This window comes from Poecilia latipinna, unplaced genomic scaffold (genome assembly GCF_001443285.1).
Source record: "Poecilia latipinna isolate Pla-1442-1.1 unplaced genomic scaffold, P_latipinna-1.0 Scaffold3479, whole genome shotgun sequence".
In the NCBI taxonomy this organism is placed as follows: domain Eukaryota; kingdom Metazoa; phylum Chordata; class Actinopteri; order Cyprinodontiformes; family Poeciliidae; genus Poecilia; species Poecilia latipinna.
The window spans coordinates 23,181-46,156 of record NW_015116095.1 but is presented as its reverse complement, the minus strand read 5'-3'; the positions used below and the strand labels follow the sequence as shown (position 1 = coordinate 46,156).

At 38.7% G+C, this 22,976-nt stretch overlaps 1 protein-coding gene and 1 long non-coding RNA gene across 3 annotated transcripts; both read right to left on the bottom strand.

Annotated features, from left to right (window-relative positions):
* Positions 1-313: 313 nt before the first annotated feature.
* On the bottom strand, positions 314-10,219 carry LOC106941053 (erythrocyte band 7 integral membrane protein-like). Of its 2 annotated transcripts, XM_015023981.1 has the most exons (8): positions 10,066-10,219; positions 6,869-6,901; positions 6,544-6,653; positions 4,574-4,646; positions 3,805-3,887; positions 2,882-3,085; positions 1,291-1,425; positions 314-596 (listed from the first exon to the last, which is right to left on the bottom strand). In XM_015023981.1, the coding sequence occupies exons 1-8, from the start codon at positions 10,118-10,120 to the stop codon at positions 408-410; spliced, it is 882 nt and encodes a 293-aa protein (XP_014879467.1). In that variant the 5' UTR covers positions 10,121-10,219; the 3' UTR covers positions 314-407. The 2 variants fall into 2 exon arrangements, with proteins under 2 accessions (XP_014879467.1, XP_014879468.1); XM_015023982.1 differs by lacking the exon at positions 6,869-6,901.
* Positions 10,220-17,510: 7,291 nt separating this feature from the next.
* LOC106941052 (uncharacterized) lies at positions 17,511-18,267 on the bottom strand. Its single transcript, XR_001423248.1, has 2 exons — positions 18,079-18,267; positions 17,511-17,706 (listed from the first exon to the last, which is right to left on the bottom strand). It is a non-coding gene; the product is annotated as an uncharacterized LOC106941052 (long non-coding RNA).
* Positions 18,268-22,976: the final 4,709 nt, after the last annotated feature.

Sequence of the window (22,976 nt, the reverse complement as noted above, 5' to 3'; positions counted from 1 at the left end):
GAGACTTTACAGAGTCAGTGTGTATTTTGAGGGGAGACAAAGTGTGGGCAGACAGAGGGAGTGTGTGTGTGTGTGTGTGTGTGTGTGTGTGTGTTTGTTTGTAATACATTGTGGGGACGATTTTCCTGACATATACTACGCTGTGGGGACCGGAGCCTGGTCCCCATGAGGGGAAACCCTGTTTTTGGGTCAGGGGTCAGAGTTAGGGCTAAGGTATGAATTGAGTTTTGGTTGGTTAGGGTTAGGTATGTGATGGTTAGGGTTAGGAAAAGGGTAAAGGTCAGGTTTAGGCTGTAGAAATGAATGGAAGTCAATGGAAAGTCCCCACAAAGATAGCAACACAAACATGCGTGTGTGTGTGTGTGTGTGTGTGTGTGTGTGTGTGTGTGTGTGGGCGGCGTTCTTCCTCAGCGATTCATCAGGCTCTGCATCATTTCCAGCGGCAGCGGGAAGATGATGGTGGAGTTCTTCTCGGCAGCGATGGTGTTGAGGGTCTGCAGGTAGCGCAGCTGCAGAGCCGATGGGGACTCAGAGATCACCAGGGACGCCTCCTTCAGGGCCCGCGACGCGTTCATCTCACCCTCAGCCGCGATCACCTGCAGGAGGAAGAGGAGGAGGAGGAGGGCCTTCATCTCACAGGAACTAAAGAACCAAAGCTTTCTGAACAACAGATACCAAAAGTCCCGGTTTTATCGTGAACTCCACAGGAGCAGTTTTGGGAAAACCAGTTTAGTCTGGAGCGTTTTCAGGCCATCATACTGCCACCGCCGTGTCTGACTGCAGGATAAGGTCATGAAGATGATTCTTAGTAAATGATGTGAGACGGTCACTTTGTTCTTTTGGGTCACAGTTTCTCTCCTTACATTGATCATAATAATAAAAATAACTAACACTAAATATATCTCTGAGTAATTAATCTATCTTTAACATTTCATTCTAATGTATTTTATCCTATATTATATAAAAAGACAATTAGTTTAACCACTTATGGATTGATTTAAAGTCTTACTTGAATATTTTCTGTCATTGATCTGATTATAACACCTGGTTTATTATTTATAGAGAATATTTTTTACTAAAATTAAATGGATTTCCTGAATCTTGTATTAAATCCCAAGCCGTTCTTTCCTCAGTCAGGATCTAATTATTGCTTGGTAGGATTAGGGTTGATGATGTAACCATGTTGTGAGGACAGATTAAGAACCATTAGAGCTCTGAGAGGAAGCGGGCCTGGTTCTGGATCAGACATTAAACACAGCGGCCGGCTGACGGCGCTGCGCTCCGCCTCACCTTGGCTCTGGCCTCGCGGCTCGCCTCCGCCTCGGCCGCCATGGCTCTCTGCAGCTGCAGAGGCAGCTTCACGTCCTTGATCTCCACGCGCTCCACCTTGATCCCCCAGTCGTCTGTGGCGTCGTCCAGAGTCGACTGGAAGCAGAGAGACGGACACACCCTGTAGTTTCAAACATCGTCCAGCAGGTGGAGCCCTTCAGGGAAGCCACCTGCTGCATGTTGGGAGCAAATCTCTGGGCTTCTTCCTGGGAAAACTTTGACTGGTCCATCTCACAGCTAATCAAACCTAATTTATAAAGCAGTTTTCATACAAACTGAGGTTAAAGGGTAAAAGATCCAAACAGGCATAAAACCCCCAGAGACGTGCACACTAATTATCAAACATAATTACAAAAAATTGTTAATAACAAGAAAGGCCTTTTACAGAACAGAAGGACACATACTGAGACTCATTTACACAGTAAGAATAAATTCACTGATCAGGTTTCAAGCATTAAACTTCTGTAATGCTCCCAGTTAGAGGACGCAGTTTGGAACCAAACTACAGATAGTATTAAGCTTTTATCATTTTTTGTATAATTTTGTCAGTTCTGTGGCTTTAATGTTATATTTGTGAGAAACTGAGTTGTACTGTAACGCTGCCCTAAGAGTTCTTTTAAAACCGGTCCAGGAATGACGTCGACAGGCTGGACGGTTCTGGAGACGTTCCACAGAACTTAAGCTAACATTAGCATTTCAGCTCATTTTGACTTAAAACTCAAGCTAATTAACTGAGTGGACTGAGATAATGTTAGCCATGATGCTAGTGTAAGGCGACATGCCAATGATAATATGATATCATTGAACTAACAGTAGTTTTCTAGATAATTTGGACTAAAATACCTCAAGCTAAGTGAATGGTCTGAGTAAAAGTTAGCCATCGTTACAGTGTAAAACAACTTAATAATGATACATTTAAGCTAATGTTAGCTTTCTAGCTAACGTCGACTCAAAAGTTAAAGTAGGAAGAATGCAGAAGTGAGTTCAGGAGAAAGATGTGGAGCTGCAGAGGTTGCAGACTCTTGAGTTTTCCTGTAGTTTCAACTTCAATGTAACGTATAGTATTGCTAATAAAGATGGCATGAGGTCATATTTGTATCTGTAGCTATGAGACTCTTGTCCACCATGCTTAAAGTCCAGTATGAAACGTAGCTGCCTTTGGGATCACAGCTAACTGGGCTGACCTTGGTGGTTTGGTTCTGACAGGATGTAGGTGACGGCCTGTTTCTGCAGCCGGCAGGTTGGTCTGAACCTCCCTGCAGGTTTCCTCTATCAGTCTGATCTCAGATCAGATCAACAAGGTTTCGGGAAGCTGAGAGCAAAACCTCAACAAACAATCAAGCAAAACCACAAGCAGCATAAAGAGCAGAGCGCCCACACAGAGAGGGGCCGACGTTCTGCTAATGCTCAGAGCTGGAGGAGGAGAAACTTTCACTTTTATGCTGCAGCTTATTGATAGGGAGCTACTTTAAGTTTAACAAATGTGTAAATGCTAAACCAATAAACCTCATTTAGAACATTTGATGAATGGTGGAGGGGTTGTGTGTTCTACCTGCATGTTGTGAGCGATCTCCTCGCGGTCGGACAGGATCTCCGCCAGGTTCTTGGTGCCCAGGACGTTCCTCAGGGTGGTCTGGGCCAGCAGCCGCGTGGCGGAGTCCGCGTTGGTGATGTTGGCCACGGCCAGGGTGGCGTTCTGGACCCGGTAGTACACCACGCCGTCAACGCTCACCGTCACAGAGTCTTTGGTCAGAACCTGACAGAACGGGAACGTTTTCAGATAAATTCACCTGAAATGTTGCAACATTTCAGTAACTCAACTCAGAAACAGATTCTCATGTTTTTAACCGTGAATTACTTCTGTTTCTCATTTCTGATTATAACCTGAGACCAATAATGACTTTTAATAAAGAAACGTTTTGTTTCGGGGGAAGAACTGACATTTATCTGTCAGTGACTCTACACAAAAGCTAGAGGAATATTGATAAAGGATATTAACGGAAAGTTTAGTGGAAGGAAAAGTGGATTAGGAAGGGAAGGCAGGTAATCACCACTGTGCTGCTCTGATGGTGGGCTGTAGATTGAGTCAGAGCTTGAAGAACCGCCACACCCAAACATATACTCCTTCACTATCAAACATGTAACTCTCCCCTCGTCTCCTGCACCTTTGCCTACAACATGTCTTCCTTCCACTAAACCTTCCATTAATAAATCCTTTTGTAACCAGCATGTTTCTTTCAAAATGATTCTCGGTGTGTTTTCCTCCTCACTGAGGGCATCAATGCCAGACTGGGGCAGCTGTTACTGTGTTGGTCAAAGCAACATTTTTACACTAAAAATCATTTTTGTTTGCTTTGTGTTGCAATTTAATTCACAATAAAGAAAGTAAAACTAGTTTTCTAAGCCACAGTCACATAAAAACACCAGTAATAAATGACTGAAATGTATCAGGAGTGTATAAAAAGCGAGTTGTACCTCTTGCGGCGGGATGTCGAAGGTGATGGTTCGCATGTCGACGTTGATAAAGTTGTCAGTACACGGCAAGATGAAGAACAAACCTGTGGTGTTAGAAGAAGGTAAATAAGTTTTACCAAACCATGAAGGCGTTGTTGTGTAAACAGTGATGAGGAAACGTCAGTAAATGTTTGGGAACAGAACGAGCGTCAAGTGGAACCCTGCTGGCTGAACTGCAGCACAGGGACAGACGGACGTTTGCAGCTTTTATTAGAACGTGACTGAAACACGACATCGAGCTGCACACGTGTGAGGCGCCTGCGCATCGTGGTGCGTTCACAACAAACCACGCATTTTGAACGCAGATGCTTGGCGGTTTAGCGTTTCGTCTGCGTGGTGGAGGAGCATCAGGCGCGTCAGATCTAGGCGTCGTTTTCCGTTGGATGCTCTTGATGCGTCAAATGCTCAAAACGCTCCAAACGGTTCAACTCACGCCACGCCTGACGCTCAAAACGCGCTCGGTGTGAACGCACCATTAAGAACATCATGATCATATAAAATTATAACGAAAAACGTCCATTAATGAAGGACTGGATGTATCCGTCCGTATGATTCAGCAGAAACACGCAGCTGTTTGTCCCAACTTATCAGGCTCTCAACCAAATGGTCCCTTTGGATGTTTTAATAAATCTTTGGTGCTACAAACAGGTTTAAAGCATTTAATCAACCGAACTGAATCGATGTGAGAACCAGAGGCGTTTATGTGAGGTAAAGTTTAGCCCAGACGTACCCGGTCCCTTGGCTCCTCCTTTCAGGATGCGCCCAAGGCGGAAGATGATGGCTCGCTCGTACTCCTTCACTATCTGAACAGAGCAAACACAACGGCACTTTCTGTAGTTTTAACATGAAAAACTAATCAAAACACAACAAATACAGTCATGGTAAAAAAGAGAGACGCTTATTTCATATATGGTGCTCCTTTTTTTTAATCAATGTGTAAATAATAATGAATCTTAGACAGAAAACAACCAGGAGCTTCCAGTTCAGATCATCATCAGTGAGCGTCTCTACAGAGCCCTTTGTTTTTCCACAAAGCAGGAGATCCTGATTAAATCTATTGATTAATTGGTCATCAGCCGGTGTGCCAGAGATCAATTGCTGCTGCGCATCAGTCCAGGAGGGTTAGACGGCCATTTTGAAACAACGTCAACTCAAATATAGAGATTACAGGAAGGTGGGAAAGTTTCAATGACTCCAGGAGTGAAAATCAACAGATTCATCAGTTTAAAGGAACTTCAACTCAGACGCTGCACTGCAAAAACTATAAAACTCACCAAGTAGTTTTTGTCTAGTTTCTGGTGCAAATATCTTATTACACTTGAATTAAACTTTAAAGTAACTTATCAGCAAGATATAGAGGCTTGTTTTAAGTAAGCAATTCCTTGATATTGATAAAGTTCTAGATCCATTGCCAGATTGTTTCACTTATGAAACGGTGAAATTGTCTTGTCATAAGTAAATTTATCTGACACCAGTACTAAGTTAAAACTAATTATTTTGGCAGATTATTTCACTTATAACATGACAAAGATGTCATGTTATAAGTGAAATAATCTGCCAATGGAACTAGAACTGGGTTGCTAGGCGACGGGCTGGGCTTGGCTGGGGTTGCTAGGCGACGGGCTGGGCTTGGCTGGGGTTGCTAGGTGACGGGCTGGGCTTGGCTGGGGTTTCTAGGTAACGGTGCAGTGGAATATTCCACCAATGGAGCTAGAACTTTCTCAAGCTCCGATAAATTGCTGATAAGTTACTTGAAAGTTAGTTTTGTTTTATTTAAAGTGTTCTAAGACATTCACACTAGAAATGAGACTAAAATACTTAGTTAGCGTGTTAAAGGTTAAAGTTCATGACAGGGTGATTAGAAACCAGATGAACACGTAGAGTTTGGAACGGCTGGAGGAGAAACGTCTCTTCTCCTTAAAAAACTAAATAGCAGCACAGCTTCTGGACAAAACATCTGGATCAGAACCCTATGGATGATGAGACTAAAGAAACTCCTTAGTTCGGTCCAAACTGGCTCATCAGCCTGGAAACATTGTGTGAATCAAGATGTTCAAGCATCTCGATCAAAGTTCAGACCTCAACCTGACTGAAACGTTGCCGTATGACTCCGACTGAACCACAAACCACGCAGAACAGCAGCATGTTTAGAGTAAACCAGTCACTGAGCAGCAGCACTAAAACGTCCCGTATTTCAGACGCAGGAGGGGAAAGGTGGTGGTGGTCGGCCATGTTGTTCATCTGATAAAACTTTACTGAAAATGTAAAACTGGTGGCTCCAATTACAAGAAACTTTGACAAAACCATGAGCTGAGTCGGAATGACTTCCTCCATTACATTACTGCGGAGGGCTTTTATCATTTAACAGATTCAATTTCTTGTCATGATAAGAATTAGATTTAGCCTCGTCCCAATAAGTTCAAATTAAAACTCCCCCAAAATATCCATATTTTCTGTTAGTTTATTTTCTCCACTGTTTGTTCCATGACAATATGGAAAGAAAAGATGGTTAAATGCAGGTCAGTGACACAAATCGCACTTCTTTACATGATGACCTGAAAAAGTGGAGCTAAAGGGTGTGTTTTTAGGAGCGATAATTACTGTGGCACGCAGTTCGCCTGTACAGTTATCATAATGTGGTGATAAAGTCCATTTCACCCAGCTGTTTGCTTTAAAAGCAGGAACTGATGAGCAGCTGACCTTAATGCACATCCATATGGAGATGGGGAGGGTGACCAGCATCAGCAGGAGGGAGAATCCAACCAGCAGCCAGCCGCACAGGCCGATGCCTGAGTCTGCGTCCTCCAGAGCTGGGAGGAAGACGGCGCGCACACACAGAGTGAAAAAAGTCTTTCATTTATCAGCTTTTCATCAAACATTCTCTGTAATCACTCCATCCATTCTGCATCTTTCTACATCATTAGTTTGTTCAGGTTAGTTGGGTTTCCTGTCACAGCACAGCCAAACCCAGACACTCATGGTTACTAACGACGACATTCACCCAGACGGCGGATCAGATCCGTACCTTCAACATCGTGTGAATTGTAACGGCCCGGACCTACAGGCAAAGTAAACCAAACACAAATCAAAACGCAGTCCTGCCAGGAGCAGCAAGCCAGGAGGTCTTAAGGGTGCCAGTGCAGAAACCAACAGAGACCAGCGGGTTTCGTTTTACTGGAGGTGGACGGAAACAAACTGGAATTTAGAAAAATGTAAAAAGTCGATGTAATTTCTGGAAGCGAACATTAATTATTTAAAGCATCTACCATGAAGTACGACTGGAATCACTTCTGCTTCCAGCTTTGATTAAAACATTAGAACAGAAATCCTGATACGCCTTGATTTTTAACTGAAATGTGGAAAAGCAGTTTGAAAGTCTGAATATGCCACAATGGCGACATCTGAAAACACCGATGGTTAACTTCAGAAATCCACATCCATCTCCTCAACTTTTAAACTGCAGGATTTGAGTGGGACAGTTTGGGTTTCCTCAAACTGGCAGTGTGACCCAGTCGGTGTAACAGAACCAGGTTTGTTCTCACACATCCTCAGCGCTCTGTCTGTGAAGTGCAACACTTCATCATGTAGGAAAACACCCACCAACCCCAAAGCTCCCACCCCGACCTCCACAGGTCGGGCTGCAGTTCCCTCTAACAGCAACGACGGTCAGTAAGGCCACAGATTTCTGTTTCACTTTCATCACATGAAATGTCTAAAATATGAGGGTTTTTCTGTTGCTTCAGTGTAATGACTTCTTCCTGTCTGAGTGGCCTTTCAGGCCATGTTGTGGAGAATAAACTCAAACGCCAACCAGCGTCTTCACCACGTGCTGGTTTGGTTTTCTCTCTAGTTTCGCTCAACACTAATCATGTTTTTTAAGGGATTTCTTTGAAAATTTTATTTGTGTTCAGTTTTTATTCAATTTTATTCATTTTCCAATTTATTCATTTCTGGATTTTTAGGCTCACCTGTGACGTTATATGAAGTTATTCCACAATCAGCTAGGTGATTTAAAGTGTATGTAAAAGACTTTTATTTATCTCATGTTACTATGGGTGATCAGCTCCATCTAAAACAAACATTGTGTGATAAATTAATAAAATGTAACAGTAGCTCTATATATTTTCTGCTGAGTCATATGGTCAAACAATGATAGATTTAAACTAATTTCAGACTGTGCTAATGGACCTTTTAAAAATAATATTTTATAAATTATTCACTTGCTGTTCCTACACCAAGGCCTAGTTTTAGACCAACCTGTTGCCTCCTCCTATCTGTCCTGATTCTTCTTCCTCTTCTTTTTCTCCATCCTCACAGCTGGATGACATTAACTTTATGTTAAGTAGGTTTAAAACATACAGCAGTCACCCGCATATAAAAACATAAGTAAATATCTGTTTTTGAATAACAGTGAGTCTGATCAGATTTACTATACATCTACACCGATCTAGCATTATATTCAGTGAAGATATTTAAAACACAAGTTCATCACTGCCGAGCTCCAAGGTTTCCCCCAGAAAACTTTCTAAGCCTGGTGGTTGGGCGCTGAGGCAGTCATTCATCCAGCGGCCGTTGTGTGTGTGTATATTTTTTTTATGTTTAAAGTTGACAGGAAATTTGAAAATATCACTTGATAAATGTTTTATTGAAAGATTAACACCTGATCAACCATAAAGTCTTAAAAATGCAAACATTTTAAAAAGACTTAAATAAATAAGTAATGCTAAGCCTGGTGGGGGACAAGTAAAGCCTGGTGGCCCGCCAGGCTTATAATACACTGGGGGAAACCCTGAATTTTCTTATTTATAATTAATTCTCCATGTAGTCTAAACCAAATCACTACAAACAAGTTCGTTTACTGTTCTTGCCATAATCTGTCATATTGCACACAGCACAACAGTGACCTGTCACTTTACTAGACGCTTAAGCTAACCTGAATATTTACAATATTTACACGCCTCTTCTTCATGCAATGATATAATTTGCCTTCTGTCTGTCAACCTGTTTGCATAACCTTTTTTTAATCCCTAAAACATCTTTATCCTTCTCCCTCTGACATTTTCCATGAGTTTTCTTTTCTACCCAGGAGGGACGTCTACCCTAATCAGTGCTGTGCCTCTATTATTGATCAGAATACTAATACATGCACAGATGGCTGTTAAATGCAGAAAATGCTGACTATATTTTTTCACCATTGTTGTAAAGAGTGTGCCATTGTTTCTGGCGCCCGCTTCAGAGCAGCGCCCCTTCCTCAGGCAGCCATCACCGCCAGCTAATGGGCGTTTACATTCCTGTTGGTGTTTTATTTTCACTTTTTTGTAAATAGTTTGTTCTTCAATACAAAAATACGCATGCATATACTTTTTAAAAATATATTCTACTCGGTTGCACAATAATTTGATGTTATTTCTGTACAATATATTTATCTTATTTTTTGTTATATTTTATAGTTTTGTCTTTGTGTGAACCTACATGCATCGATTGCCTGTCACTTTGCTGCTGCTACACCTGAATTAATCCCCACTGAGGGACAATAAAAATAAATGTCTGTTACTCCACATAAACGCTAACATCTGCTGTCCAAGCAGGTACGAAACGACCTTTCACAGGCGGGCTGATGATGGGGGAATAACCAGGAAACATAGAAAATAAAAAATGTAAACATGTTGAAACTGGTGCCGCTTTGCATTGGCACTCTTAAGTGACTCTGGGTTTAAATGACTGCCGTTACTAATGCGATGAATATCGATTACTAGAAACAACACAAACTGACCCCACCCGTCATTACAGCTAATCCCATTTACTTTTAATTATAGCCTGCTACATATAAATAAACGATATGCAATCACACTTATTTCCTTCACACAATATGTCCAAACAATCGTATGTCGTTCTTATTATAGCACATTTAGTTCCTAGTACAAAACAACTTCGCTTTTCCATTTGGGAAACGACAGGAAGGTTACGGCTGCTACCGAGAGATTTCCGTCGTTTAGCATTGAGCTAACAATTAAATCCACTGCTTAAATCGTTAAAGTATCAACATTTTTAACATCATGTAAAAGGGGGGGCTCTAAAAATGAAAATATTATTTGAGACGGAAGATAACATAGTGGCGCACGTAGTGCACTGCACACGGCTGAGGCTACATCCTGAAAACCGCAAAAACGCCGTTAAAACGGATCCATATACAGCAGGTCGGGAAAACGGACCGAGCCTCACCGGACTGGCGCTCTCTTCTTTTGGACTCTGTCATCGAAACTCCTTCGCTGTTCATAACAATTCAGAGCGACGGAGCAGAAGCGCTGGGATAAACGGTTCAATGAGTGGCGGGCGCTGGGAGATAAACACTGACTTCGCCCTGGAATTTGTCTTACAGGCGTAATGACGTAAGCACGCATGTTTCATGGGCAGTGGCGTTTACAAGCCAGGTAATTAAAAAACTAAAGCTCATAGTTATAAAGCACACTTATATATATATATATTATAATGAAACAAAAAGTATTGTTTCTGTTGAAAATGGATTTGTAAATCACTTTATAAACTTTTATTTAGCAACTTATTTGAGTGAAATTGACTGGATTGTTGTAGTTTTATTGACAAATGAAACTGAAAGCAACAAACTGAGCTTAATGAAAGATGGCCTCCATTTTAGGACGATTTTGCTTCGTCTGCATCTGTTTGGATGGGCTGGCCTCAGTGAAAATTACACCCAAATCTTTTTTTTAAGTGTATCTGTGCTGGTACAGCAAAGTTGTGCCATTATCAATCTGGTATTAATGGATATTAGGGTATATTTGGTGTTTCAACTATTAAAATAGGCAGTTGTAGAAGGAAACTGAAGTATTTAGTTATTCATGTACAGTTGTGAGGAGAGCCTTAAAGCTGTTAATCAACCTCCTGCACACGCTGATAAATGTGCTAATGGCAGAAAAACAACTTACAGTTACAGGAAAACTTTATCTGCCATCATGGGTGGTTATGCTAACTAGCATTAGCATTTTCACACTATATTGTGGTGAACCAGCTGTAGAAAAGCAGAGAGTTTCTGACTGAACTGCAACAACCAGCGCCAATTTTAACAGATATGTAAAAACCTTTTTTTTTTCTTTTTTTTAATAAAAGTTACATCCTGCAGCTTTAAGATTAATGATTGCATGTAAGATATGTGCGAAGGATTTCTCTCATCTGCAGCCTAAAACCCACAGGACTGTTATTTTTAGACAGTTTGTAAAAACACACCATGTTTATTTTTAGAGCTTCTCCACATGCCAGAGGTGCAGAGAGAGCAAATAAAGTCCTTCAAATGCAGCAGCTGATTTCTGAATATACCAGCTCTGTAGTTTAACTAATCTATTTATACCAGAGACTGGCAGCGAGCCTGACATGGTCACAGAGGAAGCGCCCGTCCATTGTTAACAAGTTTAAACTGGTTGTGCTACACATTTATTTGTGTATTATCAGCAAAATGGAAATTAACATTGTTTTAAACAATTAGAAGAAAAATAACATTAGTGGCAAAGTAAGGAAAACAATTGTAGCTCGAAAAACAGACTGTACACTTCATGATGCTTCAGTTGTTATTTATCAAAGGCAGCTTTAAACAAATGGGTATTATCCCTGATTTAAAGGAACTCAATGTTTCAGCAGTTTCGCAGTTTTCTAGAAGTTTGTGCAAGGAAGTTGTTTGTGCAACAGCCTATTCTAATATAAGAAAACATTTGGAACTGATTTTGCTACAAAGTATTCAACTAGAAGAAAGAGAAAGAAGAAACAAGAACAAGGAAAAAGAACAACCTCAGTCCTCCAGGGGGGAAATTGACATTTCAGTTTTTTGTCCAAAGAACAAAAAACAAACAGCATAAGACATGTAGACAGGTGACTGATGCTGCAGCCATCTTGGGAGGTGAAAAAACAAATGGAGGGGAACAAAACTATGTCTCACACTGCATCTCCGACAGGACAAAACACCACATGGTACCAAACAATTTTCAAAAACATTAGCTTCTGCTACGTTTCAGTTTGATCATTTCAAATATTAAATAAGAATCTGTGCACCTTATTCCTGTTTTCAAACTGTTTCACAGGTGCATTGTATATCTGAAGAGTTCAAATAAACCACTAAAGTTAGTGTGGGTGCACCGATTGCAGTTTTCTGTCTGATCGCCGATTACCAATCTTTTAAAAAAACCTGTTCTGATTCCGATTTTAGCCGATACCAATTTGTTTTTGTTTTAAATGTTGCTCAATATAGCAAGAAAGTTGCAGAACTGGCAATAGTTGGGTGATGATTGTTAATGGCAAACACGAAGGCATGACCTGGTGGGCCGGTCTGCCAGAAAAACCTCTCATGACTGAACAGAGGACATTTCTAGACTTTGCAGAGGTAGATCAGATCGGTGGATAAGGTTGGCTCCTCATGTAAAAATGAGTAGATCTTGAAAAATTAAGGAAATCGGAACAGATAAATCGGTGCATCCATAAAAATTAGGTCTAAAATGACTTGAAATTCATCCCCATGATGATTGTTTGTCAACTTCTGTCTGGAACTGAATATCCTTCAACAGGAAACAGACTCAAACCAGGTGGTTTATGTTTTCAGACAGACATCTTGAACATTATGGTTTATTATTAGGAAGCTAAATATTGTTCAAAAAATCTGGTTGACTTATAAACTCAGTTTATGATTGGACAGAAGACAAGCGATCATAGTGTGAGGGTTAATATATCCTGGAAGGCAGCCATCTTCCAGTTGCTTACACATCCACTGGTTGAAGCTGCATTATAAATGTTTAATCCCTTACAGCTCAGCATAAGCTGGAGGTAAAAGTTTAATGAATAAATAAATAATTAAGCTGAAAGCTGTGCTCTGCACTGAGCCACATGATTAACAGAAGTTTTCCTCTTTTACAGCCGACTTCGACATCTGGCAGATTCAGGCTGAGAACATTATGAGCCAGGTTGTGTTAGTGAGTCTGGATGGAGGCTGATGGAGGCTGAGAAACAAATAAACAATATTAGAAAAACACAACAAACATAAAGAGGAGAGCGAGACACTAAAACCTCATTTCTAGTTCAGATAGAGAACTTGAAACTGAGAATAAAGAGCTTATTTTGAGATTCAGTGAAACTTGAACATTAATAAGACACAGTCACACTGTTTCTGTATTCCCATGTAAGCTGGAATACAAAGAAAATATATTACACATGTAGTAAATATAAGGAAATGTAGCACATTTGAACAGTGCATGTATGCTGGAATAAAAGTTGTGGGATTCACAGAGTTCAACTGGGTGAGTTACTTTCTCACATAAATAAGAATCATCTGATCAACTGAGAATTAAAATCTGATGTTTTATGAGTTTCACTGAGTGGTTAAATAATCATCAGACAAATTACAGAATATTTCAGGCTCCCCACGCTGAAATCTACTAAAGTTTTCTGATGAATCGGCCTGCAAGGTTAAGAAATTTATACAAAAATAGACCAACGTTCAGATGTTTATTTGTAAAAAATATTGGAAGCTAAGATTTTTTAAAATCTCTTTCTTAGAAAATTGTTCACTTAAAATAAAACAAATTGAAAATATGAGCATTTTCAGAGTTAATAATTCTTTAATTTTGGTGAAAAAGNATTAGCTCCATTGGCAGATTATTTAGTTTATAAAATACATTTCTCCCATGTTATAAGTGAAATAATCTGCCACTGGACCAGTAATTTTTATCAATATTGAAGAATTATTGACTTAAAACTCTTAAATATTGCTAAAAAGTTCCTTGTAGTTTAGTTTTGTTTTATGACAAGTGTGCTAACATATTTGCATTAGATATGGTGTAAATACTTGGAAAGGTTGTGTGTTTGCCTCTCTAGGAGTTACTCCAGTGCAGTAATGACTCCTTTCAGCTGCAGTGTGGAATTACATTAAGCCACAGCTGCATTTATAGCACATAATGGCTAAAAGCTTCATTAAGGCCTCAAGTCTTTCAAGTTATCTCTTTGCTCTGTTTGTAAAGACTTCCTTACGTGTCTAAATTGGCTTTGAGCTGAAACTATAACATCTAAAATGTGAATATGCTCATTTTGTGGTGGGCATGAAGAAATCTGTTTTTATTGAAGGAAAAAAGTTAAAAATTTTCACTTTAAATCCAAATAAGCTGCTGCTGGCCCCAGAACTATACATGTTTGAAAAGCAGAAGTAGAGCCTCATGCACAACCAGCTGTTGTTGGTTGAACAACAGTCATTTTAGACAAGGTTACCTTGCAACCTTGTGGGTTGCAAGGTAACAGCACAGTGTGACTTTAAGGTAATGTAAGATAAGGTAATTTTATTTATATAGAACATTTTCAGCAACAAGGCAATTCAAAGTGCTTTACATGAATTAAAAGGAAATACAAACAAAATAACAAACCAAAGGAAAGAAAAAGAAGAAAAATAAGCTCAAGAGTGACTAATCTAAATCCTCTTCTGGGGTAAAGTGAGTAGTTACAGTTTCTAAAATGTAGTAATTAAAAGTATTGTTCTTGTTAAGTACTTCTGGATTCCAAGTTCGTAATTATTCTAATTCTGATTCCATTTCTGGGCTTTATAATATTGATCTAAATAGTGCGTACTCCACAATTTCTAATATTACTAATAAACTAAAACAATCCTTTTCTGGGTTAAATAGGGAGTACTCCACCGTTTCTAACAAACTAAAACAAAAAAGAGGAAAGGACACATTAGGGGAAATGGCAACATTCAGACAAAACAAAGGGCAAAACAGAGACATGAGTGAAGGTGGTGACGTCAAAAGGCCATGAAACCACGTTGCTGAGCCTCCATTCAGTACCCTACCATTCAGCTGTTCAAAACGCCTGGGTGGACCTAGCCCCGCCTTCTAGGACGAAGCTCCTCCTCAGAGCTGCAGCTTCTAAGTTTCTGAGCTTCCCCCTCACAGAGGCAGCTCCCCCACTCAGCTCCTTCAGACTAGCCAGCAGAGATTAGCAAACACCTGTTGGAAGTGCTGAGCTTATTATAGAAGCTACTTCTCAGCTCCTCCATTTGAGAGTTAATGGAGGAGCCATGCTGTGATGACTTCCTGAAGGTGGAGTTTCAGAAAGAGCAGGAGCTTCTTAAAGAGACAGAGGCCCAATATCAAATTACCAAGTCAAATTAGCATTTATACAACTGAAGGTAACATGGTTACTTGACTGTGCAATAAAATGGCACTATGTGGCTGGAAAACACACAATACTGCCCCATTAACAATCAGGAGGTGTTTGAAGTGGCTAGTTTTCCAGACACCAAAAAACATTAACTTACTGCCAAAAAAATGCCCTGGTGGTTTTCTAAGCTCTTGAACTGTTTTAGATCCAAAAGGAAGTATAAAAAAGTGAAAAAAAGGATTTTTTGACTACAGGTTCCCTTTAAGTCTGAGGCCATCCCACTGGGAGGAGACCCCGGCTCAGACCCAACTCTTGTTGAAGGGACTATATGTCTCTGAAAGCCTGGGAACATTTGGACCCTCCAGAAATAGCTGGAGAGTTGCTGGCCAAAGATATGCCTGCATTTCCCTAATGAACCCATTACGCCCTCCGTCCACGGATGCAGAATGTAAAGAAAGAATTGTAAAAACATATATCCTATTGTAAAAACTGGGTTTGATTGAAAAATCTCCATGGTAACCCACATTAATGAAGCTGTCAGTGCAACCCTGTGGAAATACAAGCATGCAAATAGTTTCAACAAAGACTAAAGCCACTGTAAACACAATAATGAGGAAGCCTATTGGCAAATGTTTGGAAACACCGGGATGAATGAACGCCTGGCAGGAATCCAAGTCAAACTGTCTGCGTGGAGCTGCAGCTGCGCCGACAGCCAGGCAAAGCTGTGCATCTTTGCAGCTTTCATTAGCTCTCTTCAAGCCACTCTGGTTGAATCAGTGCATTCGACACGGCGAGGCTGATAGAAACAGACGTGTACTAGGTGTAAAATCATTTAGCAAACATTAATACAGTAGCAGCTAAACAGTGGCTGGCTGCATTCTGCGTCAGGTCAGATCCCAGCCATGTGTTCGGAGCAGCGAGCGGAGATAACGTCGTTTCCTCCCTACCATTTTCACAGATCTCAATAATTTCATTTCTTGTAAGTCAGTCGGAAGAATCTGGTCCGGAGCAGCTTCTGCAGCGCATTAAGGGATGAACAGGAAGTTCTGGAGGGGAGCGGCTTGCACATAAACAGAAATGTATTCATTCATTAACAGAAAAATATTCAGGAATCTGTTTGAATCTAATAACCTTTTGCTTTTAATCACTTAACAAAAATATACATTTTTTTTTATCTTACAGCAGCATTTAGTTTTCTTTTATCAGTTGTATTGGTTTAAATTAAAGGAACAACAAAAAGTATCCCAAGATCCAAAGTGGGAACACTTCAAGTCCAATAATGTTTGTCCACTGGTTTCCTGATGTCATTTTTATCCAGTTGCTAGTGAATAAAACACACCAGTGCTAAAATATAAAGCTCCACAGCAGGAAAACTTCCTGTTTACAAGTCTCATGTTGGCTGTTTTCTTCATTTAATTAAGAAAAGCAGGTTTTCTATTGAAACTGATTAAGACTCAACCTGTTTTGAGTCTTAATCAAAACAATGTTACTGTAATGTTCACAGTAACATTACTGTTACATGTGAATGTAACAGTAATGAAACAATGTAGAACAGAAGAATAATGTCTGAAGACGTAGTGAGTAAAAAAAAACAACACTACAGTGGTGTGTTTTAAATTAATTATATTGTTTATTTAAATCTTTTTGAATCTGGGGAGCCTGCACCAATAAAACCCAAACTGATGAACTTAACAGCAGCAGGTTTACGGATGAAACTCCGCTCTGAATTTCCAGCATCACATTTTGTTGCGACTATTCAGACCATTCTACACTGCAAAAACACAAACTCTTACCAAGTATTTTTGTCTACATTCTAGTGGAAATATATTAGTACACATGAAATAATATAAAACCATCTTATAAGTAACTTATAAGAGTTTGTTTTAAGTAAATCATTTCTTAATATTGATTTTAAAACAGTACTAGTTCCATGGGCAGATTATTTCACTTATAACATGAGAAAAATGTCTTGTTATAAGTGAAAATCTGCCCATGGAACTAGTACTTTGTTGCTAGGTAACAGGCTGGGCGTGGCTAGGGTTGCTAGGTAACGGCACAGTGGAATATTCCACCAATGGAACTAGAACTTTTTCAAGCTCATATTTTGCTGAGAAGTTACTTGTAGGTTAATTTGTCTTATTTAAAGAGTATTAAGATATTTGCACGAGAAATCAGACCAAAAATACTTGGTAACATTTTGTGTTTTTCTAGTGTACAATCATAGTTTGTTATTGTCGAATGTGTTGCGCTAAAGCAATCCTCTACATTGTGTGTGTTGGTACAGATAAACATCTAAGACATGGTCATTGGGGGGAAAAATAAATAAAAACCTCTGGCCTAGTCAAAGTCCAGGCCTAAATCCAGTTAATAATCAATAGCAATGCTTGAAAACTGATGTTCACAGAAGCTTTTTTTGGAAAATGTTGCTGGTATTGATGGAATTGCACCAAATATTTACACAAATCACCACAAAATTACCCGAAAAATTATCCAATAGTACAGCTGGATTTTTCAGAGAAATGTAAAAGAACTTCTGGTATTTATTGTGGGTCAGTTGAGTTATTTATGTCTCTGTTTTGTCTCTAAGCAGCAGGAAGTGGTAGGTGGACGGGTTTTCCTCAGGTTCCTCCGTTCTGCTCCATCTTGTGGTCGGTTCTTGGTAAAGCGACCACAACATGGACTGCGGATCTATTCCATATTTTCCAGAGTTTTCAGGGCCTTTAAAATTTAAAAAACTAAGATTAATCTCAGCAAAATCAGCAATCTCAGCAAAACTCAGAAATTTTCGGGTATATTTATTTATTTTTTAAATAAAATTATCTGAAATATTTTAATCTCTGATATCTTAATCTAAAAATCCGGGATTTTTTTCTCTTGCTCATTTTTGAGTTTTGCATTTGCAGAAAATGTCAGATTAACCTCAAAATTTGGTGGAAATTTACTCTTTGTTTTACATACCAAACTATCACAACTGTGGCTGTTTTAATAAATATGGAAAAAACAGACGATTGTGAAAGTTACATACTGGAACTTTAATAAAAGAAAATAATTTTAAATTAGAATCAAATTGACTAAAACACTTTAAAATACTTTTGAGTTGCGTCATTCCATTGATAAATAGGACATATCTGTGTAGAAACGGCTCCAGTTCCTCCATGTTCAGCTGATGTGGACACAAACAAGACTTTAATCTACAGCTGAGTGAATCCCAGTTTCCTTCCTAACCAACTGCAGAACAGCAAACTATCCCAAACTGTCTAAACACAGACTGCTGTGTGTGCTTTCTCTCCCTCTCTCTGCTGCTGGAGCCTCAGAGCTGTCATAGCAACCCAGGGAACCAGGCTAGCATGTTAGCATAAAGGACGACAAATAACGGTGGAGGCCATGACAGTTTCACTTTTCAACCAGTTTCTGACCAGAAAAGCCAACAATGCCTCTTTGGATCTTCTAAAATGGTCCTTATTAGATTTGATTAAGAATCATAATGAATTAAATTATGTTTTTAAATACAAATACAATTAAAAATACTGTGTTTCAGCAGATTTCCATGGAATAACTACATTACTAAACACCAACAGAACCATTAATATTTCTTCTATCTTTTTTGTCATTTGGCTTTTTAAAACATCACTTTTAACAAAAGACATTTTAGAGGAAAAATTGTCATTCTATATTTCTTTATTTTAAAAACTAAATATTTAAAGATGTTTCCTTCGGTCTAGTTGTGTCCATGAGGGCAAAAGTTATTAAGTTAAAAGCATTTGGGGCCACAAATTTTCATTATTTTTTAAATGAACTTTTGTGCCTTTTCTTTATTTTATCTTCTCAATAATAAACAAACAAAAAAAATCTGACTTTTGAAAAAAACAAAAAACAAAAAAACAAATCTAAATTATTTTCATATGTATCTAGTATAAGACAAGTTTACAGTTTCTAAATTTTTGGGTTGATTGTTTTTTTTATTTGGCTGCAAAATTTAATTTTGAGTAATAGGAGGTCAGTGTTTGTGGCTCTAGTTACCCCAAAATTAAGATAAAGATGCAAAATCTACTTTTGCATCTAATACTTTTTGGCAAAGATATTATTTTTCTGTAAAAAAAAGAAAAGAAAAAGAAAGTTCGCAAAAAGAATAAAGTGTCGATCTGTTTCAACCAAGTATGCTTGGCCCGCCCAAAATCCTTCAGACGACCACAAATGGCCCCCGGGCCTCACTTTGGACTCCCCTATTTTAGTCAGTATTTATCAGAAATTAGAAGTTATAAGTCATTTTTATTGAAACACTACAGCTCCAAATTAGTTTTATTTAGCTTTCTTAAAGGCAAAAATATTTTTTATATTCGTTAATTCACGTTTTATGTCATTTCAACATAAAAACGGGCAACATGAAGATTTTAAAACTGAAAGTTTAGGAACTTTATTTCAAATTCTCCATGTTCATTTGAATTTATTGAACTGAATCTATGAACAATATCAAAAACTAACAGAAAACAGAAGTTAAATTTAGTATTTAATTGCTGTTTTTGCTAAATATCAGCGCCTTTTGCGGTTGATGACTTTAAACTGCGGTGGGTTTTGACAGGGACGCTGCAGCTCAATGGGGAAAGGGCGCCCCCTTGTGTTGAGCACAGAGTAAACACTGCACAAAGTTTTAATTTGTAACGTTAGTAAATTTTCACTAAGATATTAACATATTAAGATATTATTGGCTTTAATTGAAAGACTATGGACGCAAACAGAAAACTGGTAATTAATATAATTTTATATTTGGCAAATTTCATATTCACAAATGTAAATTTCAATAATTTTCATCCTTCTAGTTAAAAGATCAAATTATAGTTATCAACCATTTCCAAAAGTAAACATAAAAAAATCTGTAAACACATATGAATGTTGTAGATCATTAAATGTTTTTAATTTATCGTAATATCTGCTTCCTGTTTGCTTTAGTACCAATTTTACTGCACTGTATTTATTGTAGAATACAATGTATTGTCAATGTATTTATTGTCAATACAAATTTCATGCTTTATTTCACATTCTTTGTTTTTTTTTGGTATTTGTAGAGATCTTTTTGCAAAATTAAGGAGATGTTTCATATATCTTATTTTTTCTTTTGCGTTCAATCATCTCGGGTTGAAAAACCTGAGGACGACGATCAGCTAGAATGATCAAAAAATGCAGCAAAAATAGGACAATATTTACCAATATTGAATAAAACCACAAATGCTTTCAGAGATTAAGTTATCAATTACCGTTATCTATTATTATTCAAGAATTACTCATTGAATGCAAAACAGTTTATATTTTAACAGGTTAATGGGTAGTTTTATCAGTATATTTAAAAATGAAAATGAGTTTAACACCCTGGGTTCTGGAAGGTAAAATGATTCCCATCAGATGGATAGATGAGATTAATGAACAACAAACTTTGCTGAACGATAAATTGTCCCCAAAGTTATCGCGATAAACGCTAATATTGTTGAGACCATTTTCAAGTAAAACAGTGCAAGAACACATTCTTAAATACCAATAAACTTTAAATTCTAGTGAACATTTAAAACTGGAACTGAAAGACATTTCAAATATCCAAAATAAATAAACAGAAGAACTAATAAAATGAATCATTAAGTCTCTGTTAACAAAACTGTCCTTCAATACATGGCTGGTTGAGACCAAATCCCCAGACTGAAGATGTTTGTCATCCAGTTTTTGGTAGAAAGAAAAAATAAATCATGCAAATGGGAACCATTGAGCTTTTTTGTATTTTTCATGCGATTAATTGATTTATTGCTCACTGCGACAGGCCTAACAACAGTATAATTTTGGAAATCCAGAAAAGTCCATTAAACATGCGTAAGAAATCAAAGGAGCAGAAATGGCTGGAGCTGCTTCCCGTCTAATCCTCTTTTAATTAGGGTGAGAAAAAATGTGGGACCTCTGCTGGATTAGTCACAGCACACTGACGGAGCACCATGCTGGGAACCAGTGGACGGCACTGGTGACCACTGCAGCCAGTTAGGTGCAGGAACAAATCCTCCAGAGTGTGAAGCGATACACCCGCCTCCCTGCAGCTACCTGGAGGTTCGGCCGCCCCGCGTCTCAAATCAAAGCCCGTTTTGGTCTCTGGTGAGCTGGGAGGGATAAGTTACAGCATATGATTTGCTCATTTTCAATCTTTTCACTCCTGCTTGATGGGGGCGACTGTGTCTGCTGTCACACTTGCTCCCTATTATCCACCCTCTTTGCTAATCCTGCAGGGTAGTTTGTCCTCCTCGTTATCTTTCCTCATCCCTAACTATCTGTCTTCATGCTCCGCCTGCTTCGTCCGCCCTTTTCTAGCCCGATAATGGAGGTTCGGCCTCATGGCGATGGGGATCCGGGCGAACAAAAGAATCAATTAACAGCTGGAGCTTCTGCACACGTCTTCACAGAGAGCCTGCTCAGGTCAGTTTAGTGGTTAGAGAAGAAAGTAGCAGGCAGTCATTTTGACTGCTGCTTTATCTGGATCCAACATGGAGATCACAGGAATGTTACTTTGATCTAAAGTTAAAGAAGGTAACCAATCTGTAGTTTCCTTACGTAAATGTTTTCCCAAAGACTCCAACTACATCCTACTGCCGTGTAATACCATGTTTTGAAGTAAATGTTGACCTAATTCCTGACTGGACGATGTTAAGTGGGATCAAGGTGACACCTACAGCTTAACTAAGAGGAAATATGATATCTACTTTCATATCTGAATCTCTAAGAAAACCATATAAAGTTGATAGATTTATTGTTTTTGAGAAAAAGAGTCACTACACTTAAAAACAACAAACTCACTTTTCTAGTAGACGTGAAATAAGACAAAACTAACTTATAACCATTCAACAAGATATAAGAGCTTGATTAAAGTCCACAATTCCTTAATATTGATGAAAAAGCTTAGCTCCACTGGCAGATTATTTCATTTATAACAAGATATTTTACCCACACACTCCAAAAAACAAAATCTTACCAATTATTTTTTGTCTAGTTTCTAGAGCAAATAGTTTAGTAAACTTGAAATAAGGCAAAACTAACTTACAAGTCATTTTTGAGCAAGAGAGATGCTGAAAAATGACTTGTTTTATGTAAATAATTCCTTAATATTGATGAAAAAGTTGGTAGAATGTTCCGCTGCGCCGTTACCTAGCAACCCCAACCAAGCCCAGCCCGTTGCCAAGCAACCCAGTTCTAGTTCCATTGGCAGATTATTTCACTTATAATATGACATTTTTCCCATATTATAAGCGGAACAATTTGCCAGTGGAACTAGAAACTTTTTCATCAATATTAAGGATTTGTTTGCTCAAAACAAGCTTCAATTTCTTGCTGAAAAGTTTTTTTTAGTTTGTTTTGTCTTATTTCAAGTGTAATAAGATATTTGCAGTAGAAACAAGACTAAAATACTGTGTGAGATTTTGTGTTTTTACAGTGCATTCTACGTGAAATAATCTGCAGGTGAATCTAATCTTTTTTAAAATCCATATTAAGGAATTACTGGCTCACAACAAGCTCCATTTCTTGCTGAAAAGTTACTTTTAAGTCAGTTTTGTCTTATTTCAAGTGAACTAAGAAACTCAGAGCAGAGTTTCCACTGCATATCCATAAACCTGCTGCTGTTGTTGGGTTTTACTGGTGCAGGCTCCCCAGATTATGAAAACTAATCCTAAAAGTTTTAAAGAAGCAATAAAATCCATTAAAAACACACCGATATAGTGTTTTACCCCCTACGTCTTTGGACATTATTCTTCTTCCATACATTGTTTTGGTGGACGGACATGACTGGACCTGAAGTGTCCCGCTGTGGGGCTGGGGACACTGGGTGGCAGTGTGTCCCCCCGTACAGCAGCAGCCATGTTCACCATCTGCTCCTTCAGTCTGTGTGAACTCAGATCTGCTGGGTTTGACAAGCGCAGAGATTAAGAGAAGGTAAAACATCCTGGTCACATGGAGGGAAGTTTGTT

Excerpts from the sequence above, each read along its gene's own strand:
- LOC106941053 (XM_015023981.1), bottom strand. The coding sequence starts at position 10,120 with ATGAACAGCGAAGGAGTTTCGATGACAGAGTCCAAAAGAAGAGAGCGC. Across the intron at positions 4,647-6,543 it reads CCATATGGATGTGCATTAAG|ATAGTGAAGGAGTACGAGCG; the intron begins GTCAGCTGCTCA and ends TGCTCTGTTCAG. Across the intron at positions 597-1,290 it reads GCCGCGAGGCCAGAGCCAAG|GTGATCGCGGCTGAGGGTGA; the intron begins GTGAGGCGGAGC and ends TTCCTCCTGCAG.